This window comes from Nicotiana tomentosiformis, chromosome 4 (genome assembly GCF_000390325.3).
Source record: "Nicotiana tomentosiformis chromosome 4, ASM39032v3, whole genome shotgun sequence".
Taxonomy (NCBI): Eukaryota; Viridiplantae; Streptophyta; class Magnoliopsida; order Solanales; family Solanaceae; genus Nicotiana; species Nicotiana tomentosiformis.
The window spans coordinates 77,844,686-77,869,648 of record NC_090815.1 but is presented as its reverse complement, the minus strand read 5'-3'; the positions used below and the strand labels follow the sequence as shown (position 1 = coordinate 77,869,648).

The 24,963-nt window shown below is 40.7% G+C and overlaps 2 protein-coding genes across 2 annotated transcripts; one reads left to right on the top strand and one right to left on the bottom strand.

The window, feature by feature from the left end:
• Window positions 1-1,456: 1,456 nt before the first annotated feature.
• On the bottom strand, window positions 1,457-3,373 carry LOC138909990 (uncharacterized). Its single transcript, XM_070201207.1, has 2 exons — window positions 3,200-3,373; window positions 1,457-2,350 (listed from the first exon to the last, which is right to left on the bottom strand). Exons 1-2 carry the CDS (start codon window positions 3,371-3,373, stop codon window positions 1,457-1,459), a joined length of 1,068 nt encoding a protein of 355 aa, XP_070057308.1.
• A 5,339-nt stretch (window positions 3,374-8,712) lies between these two features.
• LOC138909988 (uncharacterized) lies at window positions 8,713-9,888 on the top strand. The gene is made up of 2 exons (XM_070201206.1): window positions 8,713-8,892; window positions 9,016-9,888. Exons 1-2 carry the CDS (start codon window positions 8,713-8,715, stop codon window positions 9,886-9,888), a joined length of 1,053 nt encoding a protein of 350 aa, XP_070057307.1.
• Window positions 9,889-24,963: the final 15,075 nt, after the last annotated feature.

The window sequence follows — 24,963 nt, the reverse complement described above, 5'->3', positions numbered from 1 at the left end:
ATCACCTTTGTACCCATCAAGTACGGACGGAACTTCTTCATAGCAAAGACAGTAACAAGAAGCTCTTTTTCGGTCATTGTATAGTTTACTTGGGCATCATTCATGGTCTTACCAGCATAGTAGACCATATGGAAGATTTTGTTGATTCGTTGCCCCAACACTGCTCCAACTGCCACATCACTTGCATCACACATGAGCTCAAAATGTAAGCTCCAATCTGGTGAGGTGATAATAGGAGTAGTAGTCAATTTGAACTTGAGCAATATACAATCCTTGTTGAAATAGAACTTGGCATCCTTCTCCAAAAGTTTACACAAGGGATTTACCACCTTAGAAAAGTCCTTGATGAATCGGCGATAGAACACCGCATGACCCAAGAAACTCCTCACTTCCTTCACGAACGTAGGGCGTGGGAGTTTAGACATCACCTCTATTTTGGCCTTGTCGACCTCAATACAATGCTTTGAAATTTTGTGGCCTAGGACAATGTCTTCCTCGACCATGAAGTGACACTTCTCCCAATTCAAAACCAAGTTACTTTCCTTACATCTTGCCAAGACCTTATCCAAGTTGTTCAAGCAATAATCAAAAGAGTTCCCAACCACGGAAAAGTCGTCCATGAAGACCTCAAGAATGTCCTCTACCATGTCGGTAAAGATGGCCATCATACACCGTTGAACAGTTGTCGGTGCATTGCATAACCCAAATGGCATCCGCGAGAATGCAAAAGTACCATAGGGACAAGTGAAAGTAGTCTTCTCTTGGTTCTCTGGAGCAATAAGAATTTGATTGTAGCCGGAATATCCATCAAGAAAATAATAGAAAGCTCGGCCGGCCAACCTATCAAGCATTTGATCAAGAAATGGAAGTGGGAAATAATCTTTCCTTGTGACATTGTTGAGCTTCCGATAGTCCATGTACACTCTCCACCTGGTCACCGTTCTTGTAGGAATCAACTCGTTCTTGTCGTTGGTGACCACAGTCACGCCCCCTTTCTTTGGGACACATTGCACCGAAGAGGTCCACGAGCTATCGAAAATGGGGTAAACAACCCCGGCATCTAACCACTTTATGATCTCCTTCTTGACCACTTTTTGCATTGCTTCATTTAGTCTTCTTTGATGTTCAACGGAGGGTTTGGCATCCTCCTCCAAAATAATCTTGTGCATGCAAAAGGCGGGTCTTATACCCCGAATATCCGCCAATGTCCATCTTATAACTTTTTTCCTTTTTTGTAGCACCGCCAAAGTAGAATCTACCTGCACGTTAGTCAAGCAAGAGGAAAGAATAACTGGTAAAGTAGAACATGGTCCAAGAAACTCATACCTGAGATGTGGAGGCAATGGCTTTAACTCCAAAGTGGGAGGCTCCTCGATTGAGGGCTTGTTGAAGGAGTCTTCCGATTCTCAAGATCTAAGGACAATTTTCGGTGTTCATAAGTATACGACCCCATCCCTTACAATGCATTTACACATTCCACATAGCCTTCCTTCTCATCATCATTATGATTAAGAAATTCGGCTTCCAAAGTATCATCAACATTCATCACGACACTAGCATCATCAACAATCACTTCGGTCACTAAGTCCATAAACGAACAAACTTCATTTCTATTTGGTTGCCTCATAGATTTGCACACTTGGAAAAGCACATTTTCATCACCCACCCTGAAGGTGAGCTCACCGGCTTCCACATTAACAAGAGCCTTCCCCGTAGCAAGGAAAGGTATACCCAAGATAATAGGCACCTCATAGTCCACTTCACAATCAAGAATCACAAAGTCTGCTAGAAGGATGAACTTATAAACACGAACCAACACATCGTCAATAATACCTAATGGTCTTTTAATAGTACGATCCACCATTTGTAGCCTCATAGATGTGGGTATTGGTTGCCTAATTCCCAAAGTTTTGAGCACTGAGTAGGGAATCAAGTTTATAATCGCCCCTAGATCACATAAAGCTTTGGCAAAGTCGACGCTCCCAATAGTGCAAGGGATTGTGAAAGCGTTGGGATCTTTCAATTTCGGAGCCATTGAGTGCACAATTGCACTCACTTGATGTGACATCTTGATAGTCTCATAATTTATTGATCTTTTCTTTGTCACCAAATCCTTCATGAACTTTGTATAGCCGGGCATTTTTTCCAATGCCTCAACCAATGCCACATTAATGGATAAGCTCTTCATCATGTCAATAAACTTCTTGAATTGGTTCTCGCTATTTTGCTTGGCGAGCCTTTGATGGTATTGAGGAGTAGGCCTTGGAATTGGTGCCTTGACCTTTTGCACTACCAGTTTCGGTATGTCAATCACGTGTTCCCTAGACAGGTTCACTTCTTCTTGAGTCTCCTTCACATTTTCATCAATATCAATTCTCACTTCTTCATTAGCTTGAACCACAATGCTTGGAATTTCATCTTCTTGAATCACTACATCATCATCCACAATTCTTCTTTGGTTTGAGGTTGTTGCCTCCCTACCTTTTCCACTCCTTGTGGTTATGGCCATGGCATGTCCTGTGTTGTTTTCACCCTTCGGGTTCACCACCGTGTCACTAGGTAGTGCCCCCTTAGGACGAGTGTTTAAAGCTTGCGAGATTTGTCCTAATTGAACCTCCAAATTGCGGATTGAAGTGTTGTGAGAGGCTAGTTGAGCATGGGAGTCGGCATTTTTCTCCATCATCTATTTGAACATATTTTCAATCCGTCCCATCTCATTATTGGAAGAGCTAGAACCATGGTATGGATAAGGAGGCAGGTTGCTTGGTTGTTGATACATCGGGGGCCTTTGAAAGCCCGACCCCCGATTCCCTTGGTTATTATTCCAACCCCCTTGGTTGTTGCCTCCAATATATCCTTGATTGTTGCCACCCCAATTTCCTTGGTTGCCTTGATTATTGTTATTTTTCCAATTACCTTTATTGTTGTTACCACCACTCCAATTGCCTTGGTGGTTTTGATTGCCCCAATTTCCTTGGTTTCCTTGAGAACGCCATTGTTGTTGGCTCGGGCCTTGAAAGTTGTTTCTTTGCCCTTGGTAGTTATTCACATATTGCACTTCTTCCTCTTGCTCATTGTATGATTCGTCTTGGACAAATCGACTATCATCTTGCACAAATTGTTCCACACGGTTTTGCACTTGTTGACCCTTTTGCCTTCGCTTATTCACCATCATATTGACACATTCCATTGCATTTACTTGCTTAGGAACTTGAACCTGTTGAAGTTGAGCTTTGGACAATTGATTCATTGTAGTGGTCAACTCAACAATTGCTTGCCCTTGATCATTCCATTCTTTATGTAGGAGAATCACATTCGGATTACCTTGAGGAACATTTGCTCTACTTTGCCATGCCGATGAAGTATCCGCCATTTTATCCAAGATTTCACAAGCCTCGGAATATGGCGTTGTCATAAAATTCCCACCGGCAAGTTAGTTGACCACGCATTGATTGGTAGTGTCGATCCCCCGGTAGAAAGTTTATTGAATCATAGCCTCAGTCATATCATTATTCGGGCACTCTTTTACCATGGTACGGTACCTCTCCCAAATCTCGTGCAAAGGCTCATTGGGTTCTTGCTTGAATGCTAGAATCTCATCCCGAAGAGTAGCCATATGCTCGGGAGAAAAGAACTTGGCAATGAATGTTTCCGCCAATTCATTCCATGTATGGATAGAATGGTTTGGCAATCTTTCTAACCAATCCAAGGTCTTTCACCATAGAGAGAAGGGAAATAGCCTCAACCTTAAAGCATCCTCGGAGACGTTGGTTGTTTACTCCCCCAACAAGTATCCACAAACCCTTTTAGGTGCTTGTATGAATTTTGACTTGGAGCCCCGGTGAAGAATCCCCATTGCTCTAGCAATGTAAGCATCACATTGGTGATTTAGAAGTTGCCCGCCCTAATGCGGGGCGGAGCTATTGCACTTGCATATCCTTCATTCGGCAACACCCGGTGTGTAGCCTCTCTTGGTGGATTTGGGGGTCAAACGAGAATGTTGTCTTGAGGCGGTCGGCCTCGTCTATTTGCTTGAGGTTCAAGAGGAACCTCTTCAACTGGGTCATCTTCCACGTCCACATCCCCCAAAGGCATGTTTCTGAGAGGATCAATGTTGAGAGCCATTTTTGTACCTACAATCGATTCACAAAAAGGTTAGTAACCTGGAAGGAAAAGAAGACAAATCACACACGAAACCAAATATATAGCTAAATCCGTTTTTAGCTCCCCGACAACTGCGCCAAAAATTGATGTCGCCCAAACTCACACCACTGATTGGGATTGTGAAGCGGTCGTTGAAATAATAATTACCCAACGTGAGTCAGGGTCGATTCCAAAAAGAGCTTATATTTGATTAGGTATATATCTAGACTAGGTGTATGATGTGCCCAAATTGCACTTCCACATAATTAGTTGTTTCTTCCTACTTCTAAAAAGTTTACTATTATTTGTAAATGAAAAGCTAAGGAACGATAATTTTGGTATTGTTTTTTTTCAAGTTGATCAAAGATCTAGGGATGTCACTTCTACCTAGGTGGTTACCTAACGGGTTGTGGGTTTAGGGGAATGTTTCGTTGGTCGGGGTGTAATATAGCAATCAACACGCGATTACCCACTCGATACCTCTCGGTAGTTAGAGTGGTTTTGCCCAATTTGGCTTTCTCAAGTCCAAATGGATAATTCACAAAACCATTGATATATGCTCAATTCGGGTTTTACTATCTCTAGATTCAACCGTTTAATTGGGGCTATCAATTTCTTGAGTTCATCCTAATTTCTTGTTAACGAAGTTTTTCTAGACTTAGTCTCTCTTTCTCAAGTAGAGACCAAGTCAATTAGGCATGAATCAATATTTACAACCATTAATTCCTAAATTCAAACAAGAACTAGGCTAAATATCATACATCCAACCTTAAACAAGCCCTAAATCAAACACCCATTAGATACCCACACTAGGGTTGGGTCATAACCCTAGCTAGAAATTTAGCTACTCATAGGCAAAAATGAAGAAACCAAGGAAGAAAATAAGATTAAACTCATAATAGATGATAAAGGGATTAAAATCCAATATTAAAATAATAAACGGATACAAAGTTTCCAAAAGTAGTAAAGGAAAAACGGCTATCTACTTTCTGGAGTTCAAAACTTGACCTAAATTTGACAAAAAGATCTATTTATAACCAGCTGAAATTATCGGACAAAATTGTCCTTGTAGAGGTTGTGTGCCGCACAATTCTGTATGCGGTTTGCACTTTGAAGCTGGCTTGCCAGGATGGACTTCTGCGGCCGCACAATTCTGGGGTACGGTCGCACCTATTCAGATTTTGCGGACCACACATTTCTGAGTGTGGCCGCACTCTTGGACTTGAGTTGGACCTGGGAGATTTCTGTGGACCACACATTTATGAGTGCAGACGCACTTTTGCATTCTTCGACCGCACAATAATAGTGCAGTCCACACTTCTTCAAGGACCCAAAACACCATCTCTCGGAACCTCGTCTTATGTGGCCGCACAATAATTGTGCAGTCCGCACTTTGCGAAGGGAATTTGTCAGTGGTTCTTCATAGTCTGTGGCCGCACACAGTATTGTGATGTCTGCACATTTGCTCTTTTCTGCTTTGTTTTGGTCCTTGTCCAATTTTACTCCTTCTTGAGTTGATTTTTATCTCTTTGGCTCATTTCCCAATATTCCTGTAAGAGAGCACATTTCATTAGTTCTCGAGAATACCTTTAAGCATTTTTGAGCTAAAACGAAAGTAAAAGAGTGCAAATAAGTGGTCAAAATTCCTACTTATCAGTTACTCTCCACATAGTAAGGCATATAAGGTTTTAATAAAAGAATTATGTGTGTGGAAGAAAATATTCATGTTGTTTTTAATGAATCTAACAATTTGGCTGAGAAAGGTCTGCAGGATAAAGATTATGACATAAGATTCACTGGTGGTGGAGATACAAAGGAATCTGATGAAGATGGATCTGAAAACCACAAGGAAATTGACAGTGATGATGAGGAACCAGAAGAAGATCGAGCTACTCTAACAGCTGATCAGAATAATGAAGCCACATCCACTGAACCTGTTCCTTTGGGTCACTCCTCAGGTGAATCTTCTCTATGTATGCTGACCAGACCATGGAAGCATCAAAGCTCACACCCTCTTGAAAATATCATCTCGAATCCAAAAATGCAAGGGTGCAAACCAGGCCTTCTCTAAGAAATCTATGTGCACTCACAGCATTTCTCTCACAGGTTTAACCTAAGACCATCAAAGAAGCTCTAAAGGATCCAAACTGGATCATATCCATGCAAGAGAAGTTAATTTAGTTTTAGAGAAGCAAGGTCTGGCACCTGGTACAGAAACTCAAGAACAGAACAGTCATAGGTACCAGATGGGTGTTTAGAAATAAGTTGGATGAACAAGGAAATATCACAAAGAACAAGGCCAGATTGGTGGTTCAGGGATACAATCAAGAGGAGGACATTAACTATGATGATACATTTGCACATATAGCTAGAATGGAGGCTATAAAAATGCTCATAGCCTTTGTTGCCTACATGGAATTCACTTTATATCAAATGGATGTAAAAGGTGCCTTTTTGAATGGGTACCTAAAGGAGGAAATGTTTGTCAAACAACCTCCTAGATTTGAAAGTGAAGAATTTCCTGACCATGTGTTCAAACTGGATAAAGCTCTTTATGGTCTGAAATAAGCTCCTAGAGCTTGGTATGAAAGACTCTCATAATTCCTCTTAGCTAACAACTTTGTTAGAGGAAAGGTGGACAACACTCTATTTCTGAAGAGTAAAGGGAGGAATATCCTGATTGTGCAAGTGTATATGGATGATATTATCTTTGGGGATACCAATGAAGCAATGTACGAGGAATTTTCTAAGATGATGGGGAATGAGTTTGAAATGAGCATGACGGGTGAACTGAACTTCTTTCTGGGGATACAAATCAAGCAAACATCTACTGGAACCATGATACATCAGTAGAAATATATCAAAGAGTTAGTGAGGAAATTCAACATGGACTCCTCCAAGTCTATTGATACCCCCATTGTCATTGCAACAAAGCTGGACCTTGATAAAGAAGGGAAAAGTATGGAACAAAAGCTATATAGAGGAATGATTGGGTCACTATTGTACCTCACAGCAAGCATGCCTGATATAATGTTTAGTGTGAGATTATGTGCAAGATTTCAGGCAAATCTTAAGGAATCCCACCTGGAGGCTATCAAAAGAATACTAAGATATCTCAAGGGGGCCCTGACCTCTGTCTATAGTATCCTAGAGGGTACAATGTTGATCTAGTTGGTTATGTTGATGTTGACTGTGCAGGTTTTCATGTTGACAAAAAAAGTACTTCAGGAACAGAACATTTTCTAGGTTCTTGTCTGGTGTCTTGGGGAACCAAGAAGCAAAAGTCAGTGGCATTATCTACAGCTGAGGCTGAATATGTGGCAGCGGCATCCTGCTGTGCTTAGTTACTATAGATAAAACACCAGCTAAGGGACTATGGTATATTTGTTGATTGTGTTCCTATTTTCTGTGATAACACTATTTCCATAAACATTGCAAAAATCCATGTCAGCATAAAAGAACCAAGTACATTCACATTTGACATCACTTTCTCATAGACAATGTTGAAAGGGGAATATCTCAATTAAATTCTGTAAAACTGAAGATCAAATTGCTGATATTTTTACTTAAGCTCTAAGTAGGGATCACTTTGAAATGAATATACTAGAACTAGGTCTAATCAACTCCTCCCACTAAGTTGACTCCCAGTAATTGGTTAGAAACAAAATATAATAAAACGTAGATATCTAAGTACAATGTGTTTGATTCAGCTTTGTGCTTGTATTAAGCTCACACACTCCCATAAAAAATATGGCTGATAAATGTGTTGCATGATACTAATATGAAGTACTGAAGCTTTATTGCAAAAACGAATAAGGAGTTGGTTCTTTGACTCAAGTTTGTGTCAGACAATCTTGAGTCACTAGAACTTATATTTCTAAAATTACTGATATATTTAGACTTTCATTTCAGTTGGCATCATTTCTAGTTATCTTCTAGTCAAAGAGTAAGGGGGAATCCTTGTATAATTAGAGATCAATTAATCCTAAACACCTTACAGTCAAAGTAACCCTTATAAGAGTCCCATTAAAACTCAAATTAAGTCACCTTCTCTCTTCCAGTCAAATCAGGAGTAATGCCTTTAAAAGGCCCTTATCATTAGCTTCTCTAACCCCACTGTTCATGTCAAACCCTAAGAAAAAAATCAAAAGCAAGTATTAAGAACTAACCCTTCCATTCTCTTTTTTTAGGTTCTCATCTTATCACCATGCCTAAAGCCAGTCAAACACCCTCTAAAGCTAAATCATCAGCCATAGCTGAAGCAAAACCCAAAATCTTGAAGCCCAAATCAAAGAAAAATGTCAAGCCTTCAAGAGAACCCATATCCACACATGTTCCTTCTCCATCAATATCCTTCACCATACCTACCTCATCCTCTCTTACTCTTACTGCTCTTGCTCCTGTTATTCCCATCTCTACCGCATCTCCTCTTTCAAAAGCCACTCCCCATGCACCGAGCTTCCTACGAAAAATATCTCTAAGACGGAAAAGGTCAAAGCAACTTCAAGAAAATCTGTCAAGAAAGTTCCTGAGACTGCTACGCAGAGTGACTCTGGAGTCAAGGAATCTATGATTCAGGGGGGATCAGGTATAGACACTACTGATCAGGTATCACATTATGCTTACAAGCTAAATGTTTTGGCTTCTGCTATTGATGTTGAACCCCTATATACTCTTCCACCTACGAGTGCGAAGCCACTAGTAGAGAAATTCATGGTAGAAGAACATACAAGGGACTTGGGAAAGGAGGTAGATACAATAGCTATGGAGCCTATTATTGAGAGGGGGTGATATAAAATACCATTACAAAAGGAGGCGTCTGATGGACTTAATTTTAGGTGGACTAAGGATGAGGAAGATGATGAAGGTTAGAAAGAAGAAGAAGTTGTGATCAGTCATGAGGAACATGTAGCTCAAAACATAGTCAATAAAGAAGGAAAGAGTGAGAATGGGGGAGTATCTGGAGATGAGAAGGAGAGTGATACACAGGATAAGACAGGTGAACAGGCTAATAATTCTGCAGAAGAAGAAAATCATAGTGAAGAAGAGGAGGTTTCTGAAAGTGAGGGAGAGGATCAAGAACAGGTAGATGAGAGTGAAGAAGGTAATGACGAGAGTGAGAAAGAAGAAGGGAATGAGAGTGAGGAATCTGAAGGCTCTATGACAATTGGAAACACTGTCATAGCCTCTTCAGAAGAAATTGGTGAGGAGACGAGGGCTCAAGAACCTGGGTCTCTATTGGCTCCCTTCACTGGAGATGAAGAAGTTAGCAGTGATGAAGATGATGTGCCACTATCTGAGGTAGGGAAGAAACTCAGAAAGACCACTGAGAAAGCTACAAAGACAACAATTTTGACAAGGAACAAAGTGGTTCCTTCTGCTAGAACTCCTCTCACAAGGAGTAAAAGAAAGTTTGTTGATGAACAAATTATGAAGGAGTCCAGAAGTGCAAAGAAGAGAAAGAAGAAGGCTTCAATTGTGGAACCTGTTGTTGAGGTAGATGGAGAAGATGAATCTCATTCATCCTTTCTAGCAAAATCTACAACACCAAAGAAAAGGGGAGCCAAAGTCACCAAACCTGCTACCTCTTCTGCAAGGGCTAGTAGGGGAAAGACAAGGAAGAATATTTCAGCTGCAGTTGATCGACTCATAGAGTTTAGGAATAGAAAAATACTAAATGGGAAGATTCTTGCGAACATTGATGAGAAGGGAATGGCTCAACTGGTTGAGAAACTTGAGCTATAGAGGTGGAAGCACATGCTTGTCAAAGCTTTCCCCCCAGCATGTGTTCCTGCTGTGGTAGAGTTCTACACAAATTTCACTTTTGATGGGAAGGTAGTCAAGAGTAAAGTAGGGGCTTCGACATGGAGTTTGATGCTGAGGAACTGGGACTACTTTTGAATATCCCTTCTTTGGGATTTGACAATTATTTGAAGAAGAGGTGGCCAGCCATAGACAATGATGTTGACACTGGCATTGTGGTCACCAGGAAGTTCTCCCAAAAATTTGAACTAGATGCTCTCCAGAAAGTGTACAAGACTGATATGACTCCCTTTCACAAGCTACTGTTTCAGTTTGTTAACTCCTGCATTCTTCAGAGATATGAAAGAAGGCATGAGGCTACTCTACTAGACATGGCTTTGATGGAATTGCTTGACACTGGTCGACCTATCAATCTTCCTAGCCTGATGATTCAGCACATGGCAAGAGCTGCAGATACCTCCAAACCAAAGCATGTTATGCCATATGGTTTCATGTTAACTAAGTTATTTGATAAGCTCAACATTGCCTTACTTAAGATTGAGTTGGAAACCAAAATGATGTTTTAGATGTTGTTACCCTCAAGCAGTATTGCTATGAGGAGATCAAGTCTAGAGGACCCACAGGACCTGCCATTCTTACTGGGAATAGTAGGGTTGCAGAACTCAGCAAGAGGTTGGAGTTAGCTGTTGAAGAGAATGCCAAGCTTTGTGAAGACAATAATGAACTGAGACGGGAAACTAAGCAACTCAGGGAAGAGCTCCGAAAAGACAGCGCATCCCATGCTCAACAGATTACTACCCTTGTAAATGCCTTGACCCCCACTGCCTCTCACCCTTGAACTTGTTCCTTCCCAGTGTCCTTAGTTCATTTGCCTTTCTAGTGATGTCTTATCTTTTATTCTTTTTCTTTCTTAGTCTGAGTTGTCTGCAATATGCTTAGATTATTGTATTCTAATGATGAAGACAAGGCCCTGGGCTTCTTTTGGCACTACTTAATGTATCTCATTCCTCCGCTTTACTAATTTACACTCTTTTGGATCATCAGCTTAGCATATTTGCCTTTTCTTATGCTTGTGTTGTCGCCTGATAGGCTTTGAATCTTACACTCTATGTGCTTACTGTCTAACATTTGTTTGTGTTTTTTCGATGATGCCAAAAGGGGGAAGATAAGGTAGGGGCATACATGTACTTTGTGATCATCTGGTTCTTTGATTGTTGGTTCTGGGTACATAGTTTGTCATCATCAAAAAGGGGAAATTTTTTTTAGTATTGAAGTTTTGATGATTAACAGAATGTGACTAATTACTCAAAGAATCGGGTTTTCAATCTAGCTGCTTAACTGTTGTGAAGAACCAGCTTCTCAGGTTAAAGGATCAACTCCTCATGATTGATACTTGTACGTTTGTACAAGACATTGGAACTTTATCTCAAAGTTTCCAAGTGCGAGTTTGGTAGAAGATAGCTGATGTAAGTGATAAAGGTTGTTGCTCAAGAAGATATGGATAAGTCCGTCAGAGATAAAAAGTCCCAAAGCTTGTGGAATCTGTGAAACAGTAGGAGTCCTATCAAAGAGGAATTTGACTATGAATAGGACTCCTAGAAGATCTCAAGTCGTGTTTAAATAGGATTGAGTTTGGACTTCTGAACTATCCTTTTACACATCAACAAGAGAGTCATAAAGTGGTTCACTTGTGTTGAGTACTTGTCTTGTACTCTGCTCGAGTTAGTCTAGTAAATGTATTTTAGGAAATTGAGTCGTAATCAAGTGTCATAAACAATTAGTGAGTTGAAGTGAGTGTTTGGTTTTACAAGTTAGAGTTACTTGTGAATCAAATAGGAGTAGTAGGAGTACCGGAGAGTATTTAATTACAGCATTATAATTGATACATTTTGGCTCATTGTTCTAGTGGAGTTGGAGTTGAAAATTCTACTTGGTAGGTCGTGATTTTTGCACCTTTGAGCCGGGTAATTTTTCACGTAAAATTCATTGTGTTTATTTTTATTGCTTGTTTACTTTTCGCTTAAGGAACACGGTAAAGAACCAGTTTTTTAGTAACTCGTACGGGCACTCAAACTAACAATTATAAAAGAAAAGGGGTAGTGGCCTACTGGGAATACATAGTAGAGTAATTCCTATTTTTAAGCCTCTATCTTTGCCATCCTGTAGCAAATGATTTCCTTCTATCATGAACGCATATACTCTTTATGCAAAGAGTTGTAGCCTGTAGGCAGATTTTATGGTTGAATTGTTTGATAAATACAGGTGTTGTGTATTACGTAGTAGTCTGATAGTTGATACTTCATATCTTCTTTTTCAGTAAAGTTGAGCACAACTATTATATTGATTATGCCAAAAATATCCCTTCAGGGAGCTCAAAGGAGATGTTAACTATATTCCAATTGTTGTTGGAGATTGCTTGCTATGCTGAGAAATTCAATCACTAATTGATAGTCTTTAAGCTTGGATGTAGTAGTATGTGATCTTGGAGAACATATGTATTTTGACACAATTATTGATGATGATGTTGCACCATTCAAGTCAATATTGAAGACTAAGGTGAGCTTAAAAAAAAAAAGAAGTGCGCCAAGATTTTAATCAGCAGACATGACAACTTATATGACATGACTTTGGTTGTGTTATATACGCTAGCTTGATCATGATGTTTGGAAAAACACCATTAAAAACATTTTTGGATGTGAAGAACTTTAATTAGAGGCTTAGAGCTATATCGCCACTATAGTTTTTGTGTGGAATCTTTTGAGGTGGACCAAAAGCTGGGAGATGTATTCAAAGATTCACAAGTATAGTTACTTTTTTGACAATGATGATGTGTAATTGAACATATTCCATGTGAATTGATTCCACAAACAATAGAATCAATAAGAATATATATATAGGATATATTTCAATCTTTGTCGGAATCTTGTGCACTATATATGGATCTTCTTTCTTTGTGTATTGTGCCTTTTTTATGGGCTTGTCCCAACACTTTTCAGCGAAGGCAAGTCTTGATTTCTTTTCAATGTGTTCTTTTTCCTTCGTTTTCCTAGGACACATGTTGATTTGGGACATTCAAAGAGGTCACCAAAGTTATATTAAGAAGTAAAGAATCTAAGAGACTGTCTCTTGCCTTAGACAAAAGTAAACCTTAGAGAGACAAGAAAGATAAAAAGACCATAAATGATGTCGTCGAACCAAAAGAACTAGACCAAAAAAAGAAGAAGAAAAAAAAAAGGAAAATCTCATTTAAGTTGAAGTTAAAGAAAGGAGCCAGATACACAGATAAACTTATAAAAGCCAACTCTTCGAGCAGCTTAATAAATTGGGAAAAGGGGAAAAGCAAAGAAAAGAGCCGAAAAACATCGATATACTATATGGCCATTTAAGCAAATACTCTGCTCACTATAATTGAATGACTTTTTTAATCAATACTATTGTATACGGGTAGCACCAAGCTCGACGCTTGATCGAGCATCTGGAACAATAGGTCAAGGTTCGGCACGTATGTAAGAAATCGAAGTCATAGGTGTAATCGAACCCGATATCGAAGATCGAAGTTCGAACAAGATCATCAGATTTGCCCTCAAGTTTCTCGACGGCACGACCGACCCTGCTTCTAACAGCCTCGAAGAAAAGCTTTGCCAACTCATCCGATAAGGATCCGTGATTCTCGCCATTAACCAACCATTATGGCAGAAATCACGAGATTAAATCAAAAAGGGAGCAAACGGTCTGCATAATTTCTGATAAAATAATGTCTTAAAGCCTAAAGGCTCCATCTTCCTAAATATATAAAGGGAACTGAGTAATTCATTAGAGACATGGTAACAGACTCAAAAGAACAACAGACTATCTTCTTCAGTTGTCTTGATTTCAATAATATTCTGGTCCCAATAATATCTCTCCTAAATTCAAAGAAAGTTAATCCTACGAGGCTTAAGTTATTCAATCTTCATGGTTTGTATTTATTTTTCTATTTATTCTTCCATATTAAATCGTATTTTCCGCTTTGTATCAAATTAGATCACGTATCTTTAAAACTGCGTATAAATTCAATTGTTATCTGATTTTTTTAGGGTAAACAGTTTGTATCTTTAAAATCACGTATAAATTCAATTGTTATCCAATTTTTTGGGGTAAACAGTTTGGCACCCACCGTGGGACTAAGGATAATAGTGGTTATTTGATACAAATCTTCATAACACACATTACTTTATACTTGATCTTTGAAGTATCTTTGATTTCAGGCCAAAAATGACAAACTCTCAATTAACACCTCTACATATCGACAACGAGGCAGGTCATCAAGGTGAGAATAATACCATGGCGCCCGCTAATGTGGGGCCACCCGCTGTTGTTGTCGGAATTTAGATTGCGAATCCAATTGATATAAATTCACATGTGGCCATCGACGCGAACTTGCGTACCGACCCTGAAAATAGTGTCTGTGGTGGACCCCGATCTACAGCTCAAAACACACAAAACATTGAAGGAGACGGGATTAGCCTATGCATGATCTTCAAAATGCTGCAAGCTCAACAGATGGCGATAGCTCAGTTGCAGAGCCAAACCCAGGCACCGAGTAGGGTTGAACCCTATCCGCCCCAAGAAGTCACCTGCAGAACAGAACCGGTCGTGGTAAGGTCAAATGAACAAAAGTCGGGGACTAACCCCAAAATTATAAAAATGCTCGAGCAGCTGACAAAGCAGATAAAGTCAAGGGAAAAGAAGATCGAAGCGAACAATAAAAAGGTTGAAACCTATAATTCCAGGGTAGATCAAATCCCAGGAGCATCCCCGATATTAAAGGGACTGGATTCCAAGAAGTTCGGGCAAAAACCTTTTCCTCCAAGCGCGGCCCCAAAACCGATCCCCAAGAAATTTTGGATGCCCGAAATACCTAAGTACAACGGAACGACCGATCCAAACGAGCATGTAACCTCTTATACATGTGCCATCAAAGGGAACGACTTAGAAGACGACTAAATCGAGTCTGTTTTGCTGAAATGATTTGGGGAGACCCTGTCAAAGGGATCCATGATATAGTATCATAACTTACCTCCTAATTCCATTGACTTATTTGCTATGCTTGCAGACTCTTTCGTAAAGGCACATGCTGGTGACATCAAGGTCGACACTAGGAAGCCGGCCCTTTTCAAAGTCAAACAGAAGTAGAACGATATGCTCAGGGAGTTCGTGTCCCATTTTCAAATGGAACAAATGGATCTGCCGACAGTCCCTGATGATTGGGTTATTCAGGCTTTCACTTAGGGACTCAATATTCAAAGCTCGGTGGCTTCGCAACAATTAAAGCAAAGCCTGATAGAATACCCTGTTGTTACCTGGACCGATGTACACAATCAGTATCAATCAAAAATCAGAGTCGAAGATGATCAACTCGGGGAACCTTGGAAGTCTATATATCCCGCCAGGACTCTCGATAGAGACAAGAGGGACATCGATCGTGAACCAAGATCAAACAGGGATCGATATCGACCCTATAATGGAATCGAATGAGAAGTGGGTCGGGGCGGAACCCCATAAGAAATGACAGGAGAAGTGATCAAGGTCGAAGCAACCGGGGACTCTTGACCAAAAATAGCTTCGACAGGTCCATCGGGCCTAAAGAAGCACCGAGGCTATCAGAATACAACTTTAATATCGATGTTGCCGCCATTGTATCTGCTATCGGGCGCATCGGTGATACTAAATGGCCTCGACCTTTAAATCCGATCTAGCTCAAAGGGACCCTAACTAGATGTGCAAATAATATGGCACTCACGGTCATAGAACGAAAGATTGTCCACAGTTGAGAGAAGAAATATTTTGTTTATTCAACAATGGGCACCTTCAAGAATTCTTGAGCGACCGAGCCAAGAACCACTTTTTTATTTTTAAATAAACTCCATTAGGCATTGTGCCTAGGTCTGGTTTTCATATATATAACAATAAAAGTACAATAGTGGATGGGGACATAAACCTGACCTCCGAAGATGAAATAACACTTGGTCGTCCAACTATGACAATCAAGTGAAACCTGATTGCTATGGTAAGTTAGACCTATAGTGATGAAACAAATGTCTATCCAACATTGATAGACACTTGGGTATACAAAATCAAAGTGAAGTAAGCCTAGGTCAACTTATACAAAAGATACTAGAGATCCTAAATCTACTAAACAATAGAGTTGAAAGATCATCTTCCGTATATAACAAGTTCTACAGCTAGTAAAATGTAGAAAATCCTTATGAGAGGAGGCAAAAAATATGTGATAGTAAAGGGTACTATCTTTAACCTTGCTTTGACATTGAAGACAAAGAAAGCCAGGTTGAAGATAGTTGACAAAAAGGCCCATGGAATTGGGCTGTGGATTTGTTGTTGACTGATGCTTCTAACAGAGGAGAGTGAACAATGTCCTGCTTCGACTAACAAGGAAAGCTTAGAACTTGCAAAGTGGTGGAGTGTTCTATAAAGATCTGTCTGTTAGAGTCAATCCAGTGGAATTTTTCTTCAACCAATTGGTATCTTTCCAAAAATCTGAGCATCATGGATGCTAATACCACACTCTGGAAATATACCAATTGATTGAACCTGAAGAGAATGAAACCTGCAAAAGGAAAATAGTATTAGAGAAAACTGAGCTTTAATGCCCAGATCCTTGGTTTTGTTGTCTTTGTGAGATCCATGGGTTTTTGTATTCAGGTTCTTGTGTTCACTGATGCATTTGGGGTGAATTGGAGTGGAATGGAATGGAGAAGTATTTGGCTGATGTTGGTGATAGGTGTTTTGTGACTGAGGTGAGGTGGGGTTTATTTGTATGTTTGTGTGGATTTTAGAAGGTGATATGTGTGATATTGTGTTGTGATCGAGTGGTGTTGGGTAGGAGGAAATGTGTAGAGGGGTGGTTAGGTTGATGGTAGGTGGTGGTTGATCAGGGTGGTGTTTGGGGTGTGATTGAGAGGAGGTGAACACTAGGCCAATGCAATGGGAAGCCTTTAGTAGATTGAGAACCATAGGTGTTAATGCCACACACTGGAGGAAGCCCATTGGATCAGTTGTGTTATGCTGGGAGGTGGTGACTAGAGGATAGATTGGTTTTGTGCTAATGTGAGGGTGGATTTGAGATTTGGTAGTTGCCAAGAGGCTCCAAATGGTGGTGTTGGGTATTGATTGGATAATTAGGTTAGTTCCCCTACAGATTATGATGTCAACCATATTCATGAGAGTTGGTGGAAGGTTCTGTTGATGGATCTTAGAGTTTCTTAGTCAGCTTGTATCTAAAGGCAGGGGTGCCCATTTTGTCTAAGTGTATCTGACCTCTAATATGAGCAAGGAGATCTATCAGGTTGGATAATGGTAGGGAGAGTATGGCTGATTTTGGAGAGTGAGTCAGTGGGAGTGTTGGCTTCCCTGTAAACATGACTATAAGTGATGGCATCACATTGTTGGCAAAGGATTTTGAGCTTCTGAACATACATGCCAAGGTTCCAAGGTGGTGTTGCAACATTTGTCAACCAGTGAATCAATAGGGAAGAGTCAGCTTCAAATTGGATTTTGGTGAACCCATTGTTGATACACCAGTTGATGCCCAGGTAGGCTGCTTCAGTTTCAGCCAGGTTGTTGGTGCCTTCACCCAAAGGAGATGCAATTGCATGATTTCCCCTACACCTATCTTACCAGGATTGTTCAACGCACTACCATCACTATTTAGTTTAACAAAATCAGTTTTTGGTCTGGGTGATTTTGGTGTGAAACTGTAGGTTTTCAGCAGTATGGTATAGTACAGTCCATTTAAGAGGCTAGGTAATGGTTGGAAGAACCAATTTAGAAACAAGGATGTCGACTTCATCGATGATCATATTTATGACGTGTTGAGGTTCGGTATCTTCTTGTCCTGTCTGTTAGTTAAGTACAACATGAAGATGAATCTGAAAAAATACGCGTTCGGAGTCGGATCAGGTAAATTTCTTGGATTCATGGTATCCAACCGAGAAATCGAGTTCAACTCCGACAAGATCAAAGTTATCGAAGATATTACGGTAGGCGACAATGTGAAGGTCGTGCAAAGGCTAACTGGTCGCATTGTCGCCCTTGGGCAATTCGTCTCGGGGTCCTCCGATAAAGGTCATCAATGTTTTTTGTTGCTGAAAAAGAAAAGCAACTACACATGGACCCCGGAATGCCAACGAGCCTTGGAAGAACTTAAGCGGTATTTATTGAGCCCGCCACTGCTTCATACACTGAGGACAGATGAACAACTATACTTGTATTTGGCAGTATCAGAGATAGCGGTAAGTGGAGTCCTAGTTCGGGAAGAACAAGGTATGCAATTTTCGATTTATTATGTTAGATGGACCTTGGGTGAGGCCGAAACTAGATACCCCCACCTAGAAAAATTGGCGCTCTCTTTGCTAAGTGCCTCTATGTCACGACCCAAAATCCTAACCTTTCGTGATGGCGCCTATCTCAATACTAGGCAAGCCGACAACCTCAATAAACTGCAATTTCCATTAAGTTTGAAAACATAATATTGAATTTCATAGAAAATCTCATAATTTCTAACATAATAATACATTACCAAAACCCGGTATCACTGAGTACATGAGCATCTAATATGAATACAAAGTTTGGCTGATAAAACACTGTCTGAAAGTATAGAACAATTTAATAAATGAAGGAAAGAGAGACAAGGTCAGCGGACACTGAGCAGCTACCGTGATAGTCTCCAACAGTTAAATCCTCAAATCTGGCAACCGTCGTATCCGGAAGTACCTGGATCTGCACATGAGGTGCAGAGTGTAGTATGAGTACAACCAACTCAATAAGTAACAAAACTAACCTCTAGGCTGAAAGTAGTGACGAGCTCTGCTGGTACAGTCCAGTATAAATAATAACAATACATAAATGTAGGCATGCTTTCAAGTTCAACAGTTGCTTTCAATACAAATAAAACAGATCAATTCTGGACAATACGAGGAATGTGACATCTCTGTATCTACATGCCAATGTAGATACTGTATGTGATGCACCTTAATGAAAACTCTGTGTACTCACAATCTAAAATAATCAATTACTCAATACTATATATGGTCAATCCAGCCCAGGGAAGATCCATCCTAAAATATATATGTATATCCATCAACAGATAGTCAGTCACTAAGTACTGTATAAGGCATATCCAGTCCAGGGAAGATCCATTCCCAAATATCAATGATTCGGATAAGATCCATGTCCAGGGAAAATACATCCTTCAATATAAATACTTCGGGCAAGATCCATGCCCAAGGAAGATCCATCCCTCAATATGTATATCTATGGCAAGATCCATGACCACGGAAGAACCATCCCAGATATATATATATATATATATATATATATATATATATATATATCAACTACGCTCACTGTGGGGGTGCAGACTCCGGAGGGGCGCCTTAAGCCCAAGCGCTATAACATCCAAATCCAGGCATAAATAAATAAACATAACTATCACTCAGAATCTCCAGTCTCCCGGGCTCTCAATAACATGAAGAATCAACCCGACATGATGATATGGAGTATCACTGAATGACAACAGAGACTGAGATATGATATGCAAGTGATAGATGTGACTGAGTACAAAATTGTAAATTTAAAAAAATAGTTCAACAACAATACGACTTATGTGGGTCCCAAAATATATCGGCGCATAGCCAAATCATGATCTTTTACATGAGTCTCAGCTCAATTTCTCTAGCACGTGGAGGATGTGCGGATAATGATATTTATTTAATTATACAACTCCACGGAATCAATTTAGTCACAATTCCTATGATGCACGCTCACACATGTCACCTAGCATGTGCGTCATCTCTAACAATTCATACAACATGTAATTCAGGGATTCATACTCTCATAACCAAGTTTAGCAGTGTTACTTACCTCAAACCGCATAATTTCTTACTCCGCTATGCCCTTGCCTCGCGAATTAGTCTTCGAAAGCCTCTTATCTAGCCATAATTAATTCGATTCGGTCAATACCAATTATTGTAATTAATTCCATAAGAAAATACTAATTTTCCAATAAAATCCGAAATTTAACTCAAATTTCGCTCGTGGGGCCCATGCCTCGGAACCCGACAAAAGTTACAAAATATGAACGCCTATCCAACTATGAGTCCAACTATACAAATTTCACACAATTCCGATATCAACTCGACCCTCAAATCTTCAATTAAAGTCTCTGAAGATTTCTACGATTTTCAACCCAATCTTTACCCATTTAAACTCAACAATCTTTCCACAAACCTTATTGGTACGTGCATGTATAATGATACTCTTACACCTGAGAATCATACTCTTAATCTCCCATATTTTACCCCAAAAATCGAAATTGAAGAATTTGGGGAAAGAAATTCTTACCTCTTTGAAGCCCTAGCAAGATCCTTGTGAAATCTTCAAGTCTTGAACAAGAATTGATGAATAATTGACAATGTCTTCACTTTCTCTCTTTAAGATGCTCTTACCACTCTCTAAAATATCAGATAAAACCCTTCAAAATGACCCCCAATAGTGTTTTATAAGAATGGGGTCGGGTTTATAAAATATGAAAAATGAAGCTCTGAGACACACTCTGCGGTCGCATATGCGATCGCAGAATTGATATGCGGTCTCCATTTCGGCTACAAAAATTGGTGCCCAAAAACTGAAGTTGCATGCCTGGGTTTGCGGTCACTATGCGGCCCGCAAACCTGATCTGTGGTCGCATAATGAACAGCAGAATAGTTCTGCAGTTGCATAGTCGGCCGCAGAATGGCATCCAAAGCTGCCCCTTTCCTAGCGCAGAGTGGTTCTGCGACCATATAGTAGGCCGCAGAAATGTTTTTCTTAGCAAAACCTTAATTTCCTTAGCAAATATTCTCCGGGATCGTTACACATAAGTCAACATCTGGTCAACCTTTTCAACTTAAGTTATAAACCTTGGAACTAAGTATTCCAAATCATTCCAAAACCTAACCGGACCCGAACCGATTACCCCCGGTAAGTCACATAACAAATGCAAGGCATAAATTGAGCAGTAAATGGGGAAACGGGGTTGTAATACTCAAAATGACCGGTCGGGTCGTTACATTCTCCCCCTTCTTAACCAAATGTTTGTCCTCGAAGGGGTTTAGAATTATACTTGGAGTCTGAAATAGGTGTGGATATTTGCTCTGTATCTCCCGCTCAGTCTCCCACGTAGCTTCTCATACTCGGTGGCCTCTCCACTGCACTTTCACTGAAGCTATATTCTGTGATCTTAACTTTCGAATATCTCGGTCTAAAATGGCCACCGGCTCCTTATCATAAGTCAAATTACCATCCAACTGCACTGTGCTGAAATCCAAAACATGAGACGAATCCCCGACATACTTTCGGAGCATAAATACATGAAACAATGGATGAACATTTGATAGACTAGGCGGCAATACAAGTTCATAAGCTACCTCTCCAATCTTTTTAAGTATTTCAAAAGGCCAAATATACCGAGGGCTCAACTTTCCCTTCTTCCCGAACCTCAACACACTCTTCATGGGCGAAACCTTGAGCAGAACCTTCTCCCCAACCATGTAAGCAACATCACGGACCTTCCGGTCGGCATAACTCTTCTGTCTAGACTGCGCCGTGTGAAGCCGCTCCTGAATCAATTTAACTTTCTCCAAAGCATCATGAACCAAATCAGTACCCAATAGTCTAGTCCCACCCGGCTCAAACTAACCCACCGAAGACCAACACTGTCTCCCATATAAAGCCTCATACGGAGCCATCTGAATGCTCGATTGGTAGCTGTTATTGTAAGCAAACTCCGCGAGTGGTAGAAACTGATCCCAAGAATCTCCAAAATCTATAACACAAGTGCGAAGCATATCTTCCAATATCTGAATAGTGCGCTCGGACTACCCGTCCGTCCGAGGCTAAAATGTTATACTTAGTTGAACCTGTGTACCTAATTCTCCTTGTACTGCTCTCCAAAACTATGATGTAAACTGTGTGCCCCGGTCTGAAATGATGGACACAGTCACCCCGTGTAGGCGAATAATCTCGCGGATATAAATCTCAGTCAACTGCTCCGAATAATAAGTAGTACCAACTGGAATAAAATGCGCGGACTTGGTCAACCAATCTACAATCACCCAAACAGCATTAAACTTTCTTAAAGTCCGTGGAAGCCTAACTACGAAGCCCATGGTGATACGTTCCCACTTCCACTTCGGAATTTCAAGTCTCTGAAGTAATCCGCTCGATCTCCGATGTTCATATTTCACCTGTTGACAATTTAAACACCGAGCTATAAACCCAACTATATCCTTCTTCATTCGCCTCCACCAATAGTGTTGCCTCAAATCCTGATACATTTTTGCGGCAACTGGATGAATGAAGTACCACGAACTGTGAGCCTCCTAGAGAATCAACTCATGCAAACTATCTACATTAGGCACACATAGCCTGCCCTGCATCTGTAATACACCGTCATCTCCAATAGTGACTTCCTTGGCATCACCGTGCCAAATCGTGTCCTTAAGGACAAGCAAATGAGGGTCATCATATTGACGTTCTCTGATACGATCAGAAAGAGAAGACTGAGAAACCACGCCAGCCAATACTTGGCTCGGCACGAAAATATCCAATCTGACAAACTGGTTGGCCAACGCCTGAATATCTAAGGCTAAAGGCCTCTCTGATACCGGTAAGTATGCTAAACTACCCAAACTCTCCGCCTTACGACTCAAGGCATCGGCCACCATATTGGCCTTTCTGGGATGAAAGAGAATTGTGATATCATAATACTTAAGCAACTCCAACCACCTTCGTTGCCGCAAATTAAGATCCTTCTGTTTAAACAAATTTTGTAGACTCCGATGATCGGTATATACTTCACAATGGACACCGTACAAGTAATGCCACCAAATTTTCAAGGCATGAACAATAGTTGCTAACTCAAGGTCGTGGACCGGATAATTCTTCTCATGTACCTTTAACTGTCTGGATGCATAGGCAATCACCCTACCATCTTACATAAGCATTGTGCCTAGACCAAAACGCGACGTATCACAATACACAGTATAAGACCCTGAACCTGTAGGCAACACCAATACTGGGGATGTAGTCAATGTTGTCTTGAGCTTCTGAAAGCTCTCTCCACACTCATCCGACGAATTGAAAGGAACTCCTTTATGGGTCAATTTAGTCAAGGGAGATGCAATAGACGAGAAGCCCTCCACAAAGCGACAATAGTAACCAGCCAAGCCAAGAAAACTCCGAATCTCAATAGCTAAAGATAGAATGTGCCAACTTTGAACTGCCTCTATTTTCTTGGGATCCACCTTAATCCCTTCACTGGACACTATATGTCCCAAGAATGCCACCGAACTAAGCCAGAACTCACACTTAGAGAATTTGGCATAAAGTTTTTCTTCCCTCAGCCTCTGTAGTACAATACTCAAATGTTGTGCATGTTCTTCCTGGCTATGTGAGTACACCAGGATATCATCAATAAATACCACAAAAAATGAGTCAAGATACAGATGGAATACGCTATTCATCAAGTGCATAAATGCTGATGGGGCATTGGTTAGCCCAAATAACATCACAAGAAATTCATAGTGACCATAGCGGGTCCTGATTTCCGTCTTTAGAATATTCGAGTCCCGAATTTTTAACTGGTGATACCCGGATCTCAAATCAATTTTGGAGAATACCCTTGCTCCCTGAATCTGATCAAATAAATCATCAATACGCGACAAAGGATACTTATTTTTTATTGTAACTTTGTTCAGTTTCCTGTAACGATGCACATCCTCATTGTGCCATCTTTCTTTTTCACTAACAGGACCGGTGCACCCTAAGGCGACACACTAGGCCCAATAAACCCCTTATCAAGAAGTTTCTGAAGTTGCTCTTTTAATTCTTTCAATTCAGTCGGTGCCATACGATACAGAGGAATAGAAATAGGATGTGTGCCCGACACCAAGTCAATATCCCTATCGGGTGGCATACCCGGCAGTTCTGAAGGAAATATATCTGAAAAGTCTCGCACTACTGGTACTAAATCAATAGCATGGGTATCTGCATCAACATTTCTCACAAAGGCCAAATATGATAAACACCCCTTCCCCACCATATGTTGGGCCTTCAAATAAGAAATTACCCTACTAGAAACATAATCTAGAGAACCTCTCCATTCGACCTTTGGCAACCCCGGCATTGCCAACGTCACGATTTTTGCGTGACAGTCCATAATAGCATGACATGGGGACAACCAATCCATACCCAGGATTACATCGAAATCAACCATACTAAGCAATAAGAGGTCAACTCTAGTCTCCAGTCCCCCAATAGTTACCACACACGACTGATACACACGGTCTACCATAATAGAATTGCCCACCGGCGTAGATGCACATACAGGTGAAACTAAGGACCCACGGGGCATATCTTGATAATGAGTAAAGTACGATGATACATACGAATAAGCAGAACCAGGGTCAAATAATAAAGATGCCTCCATGAAGCACACTGAGACAACACTTGTGATCACTGCATCTGAAGCAACAGCATCTTGTATAGTAGGAAAAGCGTAGAATCGGGCCTGATCACCACCTGATCGGCCTCTCCCTCTTGGGCAGCCCCTAGCTGACTGAGCCCCACCCTTAGATGGCTGGGCAGGTGGTGAAGCAACTGGTGCAGAAGTCGTAACATGACTCCTCTGCTGAACTGGACCTCGCGTAAGGTGGGGACAATATCACTTTATGTGGCCCAAGTCTCCACACTCAAAGCAACCCCTCTCTGAAAAGGCTGGTAAGTTCTGAAGCGGACCTCGAGAATCAGAATAACTACCAGAAGAACCTGTCACAGATGATCCCTAAACTGAAGGAGCAAAAGGCGTACTCTGGGCTGGAAGTGCACTGAGAGATGACTGACCCTGATGAAAACTGTATGAACCAAGGCTGGATAATGCACCACAGTGAACTGGATGACCCGTTTGAGCGTGTCTGTAAGGACGACCCCTGTTGTGGTAGGACTGCCCTCCAGAAGGTA

Excerpts from the sequence above, each read along its gene's own strand:
- LOC138909990 (XM_070201207.1), bottom strand. The coding sequence starts at position 3,373 with ATGGCGGATACTTCATCGGCATGGCAAAGTAGAGCAAATGTTCCTCAA. Across the intron at positions 2,351-3,199 it reads AGGTTCAAGTTCCTAAGCAA|GAGACTCAAGAAGAAGTGAA; the intron begins GTAAATGCAATG and ends GAAAATGTGAAG.
- LOC138909988 (XM_070201206.1), top strand. The coding sequence starts at position 8,713 with ATGATTCAGGGGGGATCAGGTATAGACACTACTGATCAGGTATCACAT. Across the intron at positions 8,893-9,015 it reads CAAGGGACTTGGGAAAGGAG|AAAGAAGAAGAAGTTGTGAT; the intron begins GTAGATACAATA and ends GATGAAGGTTAG.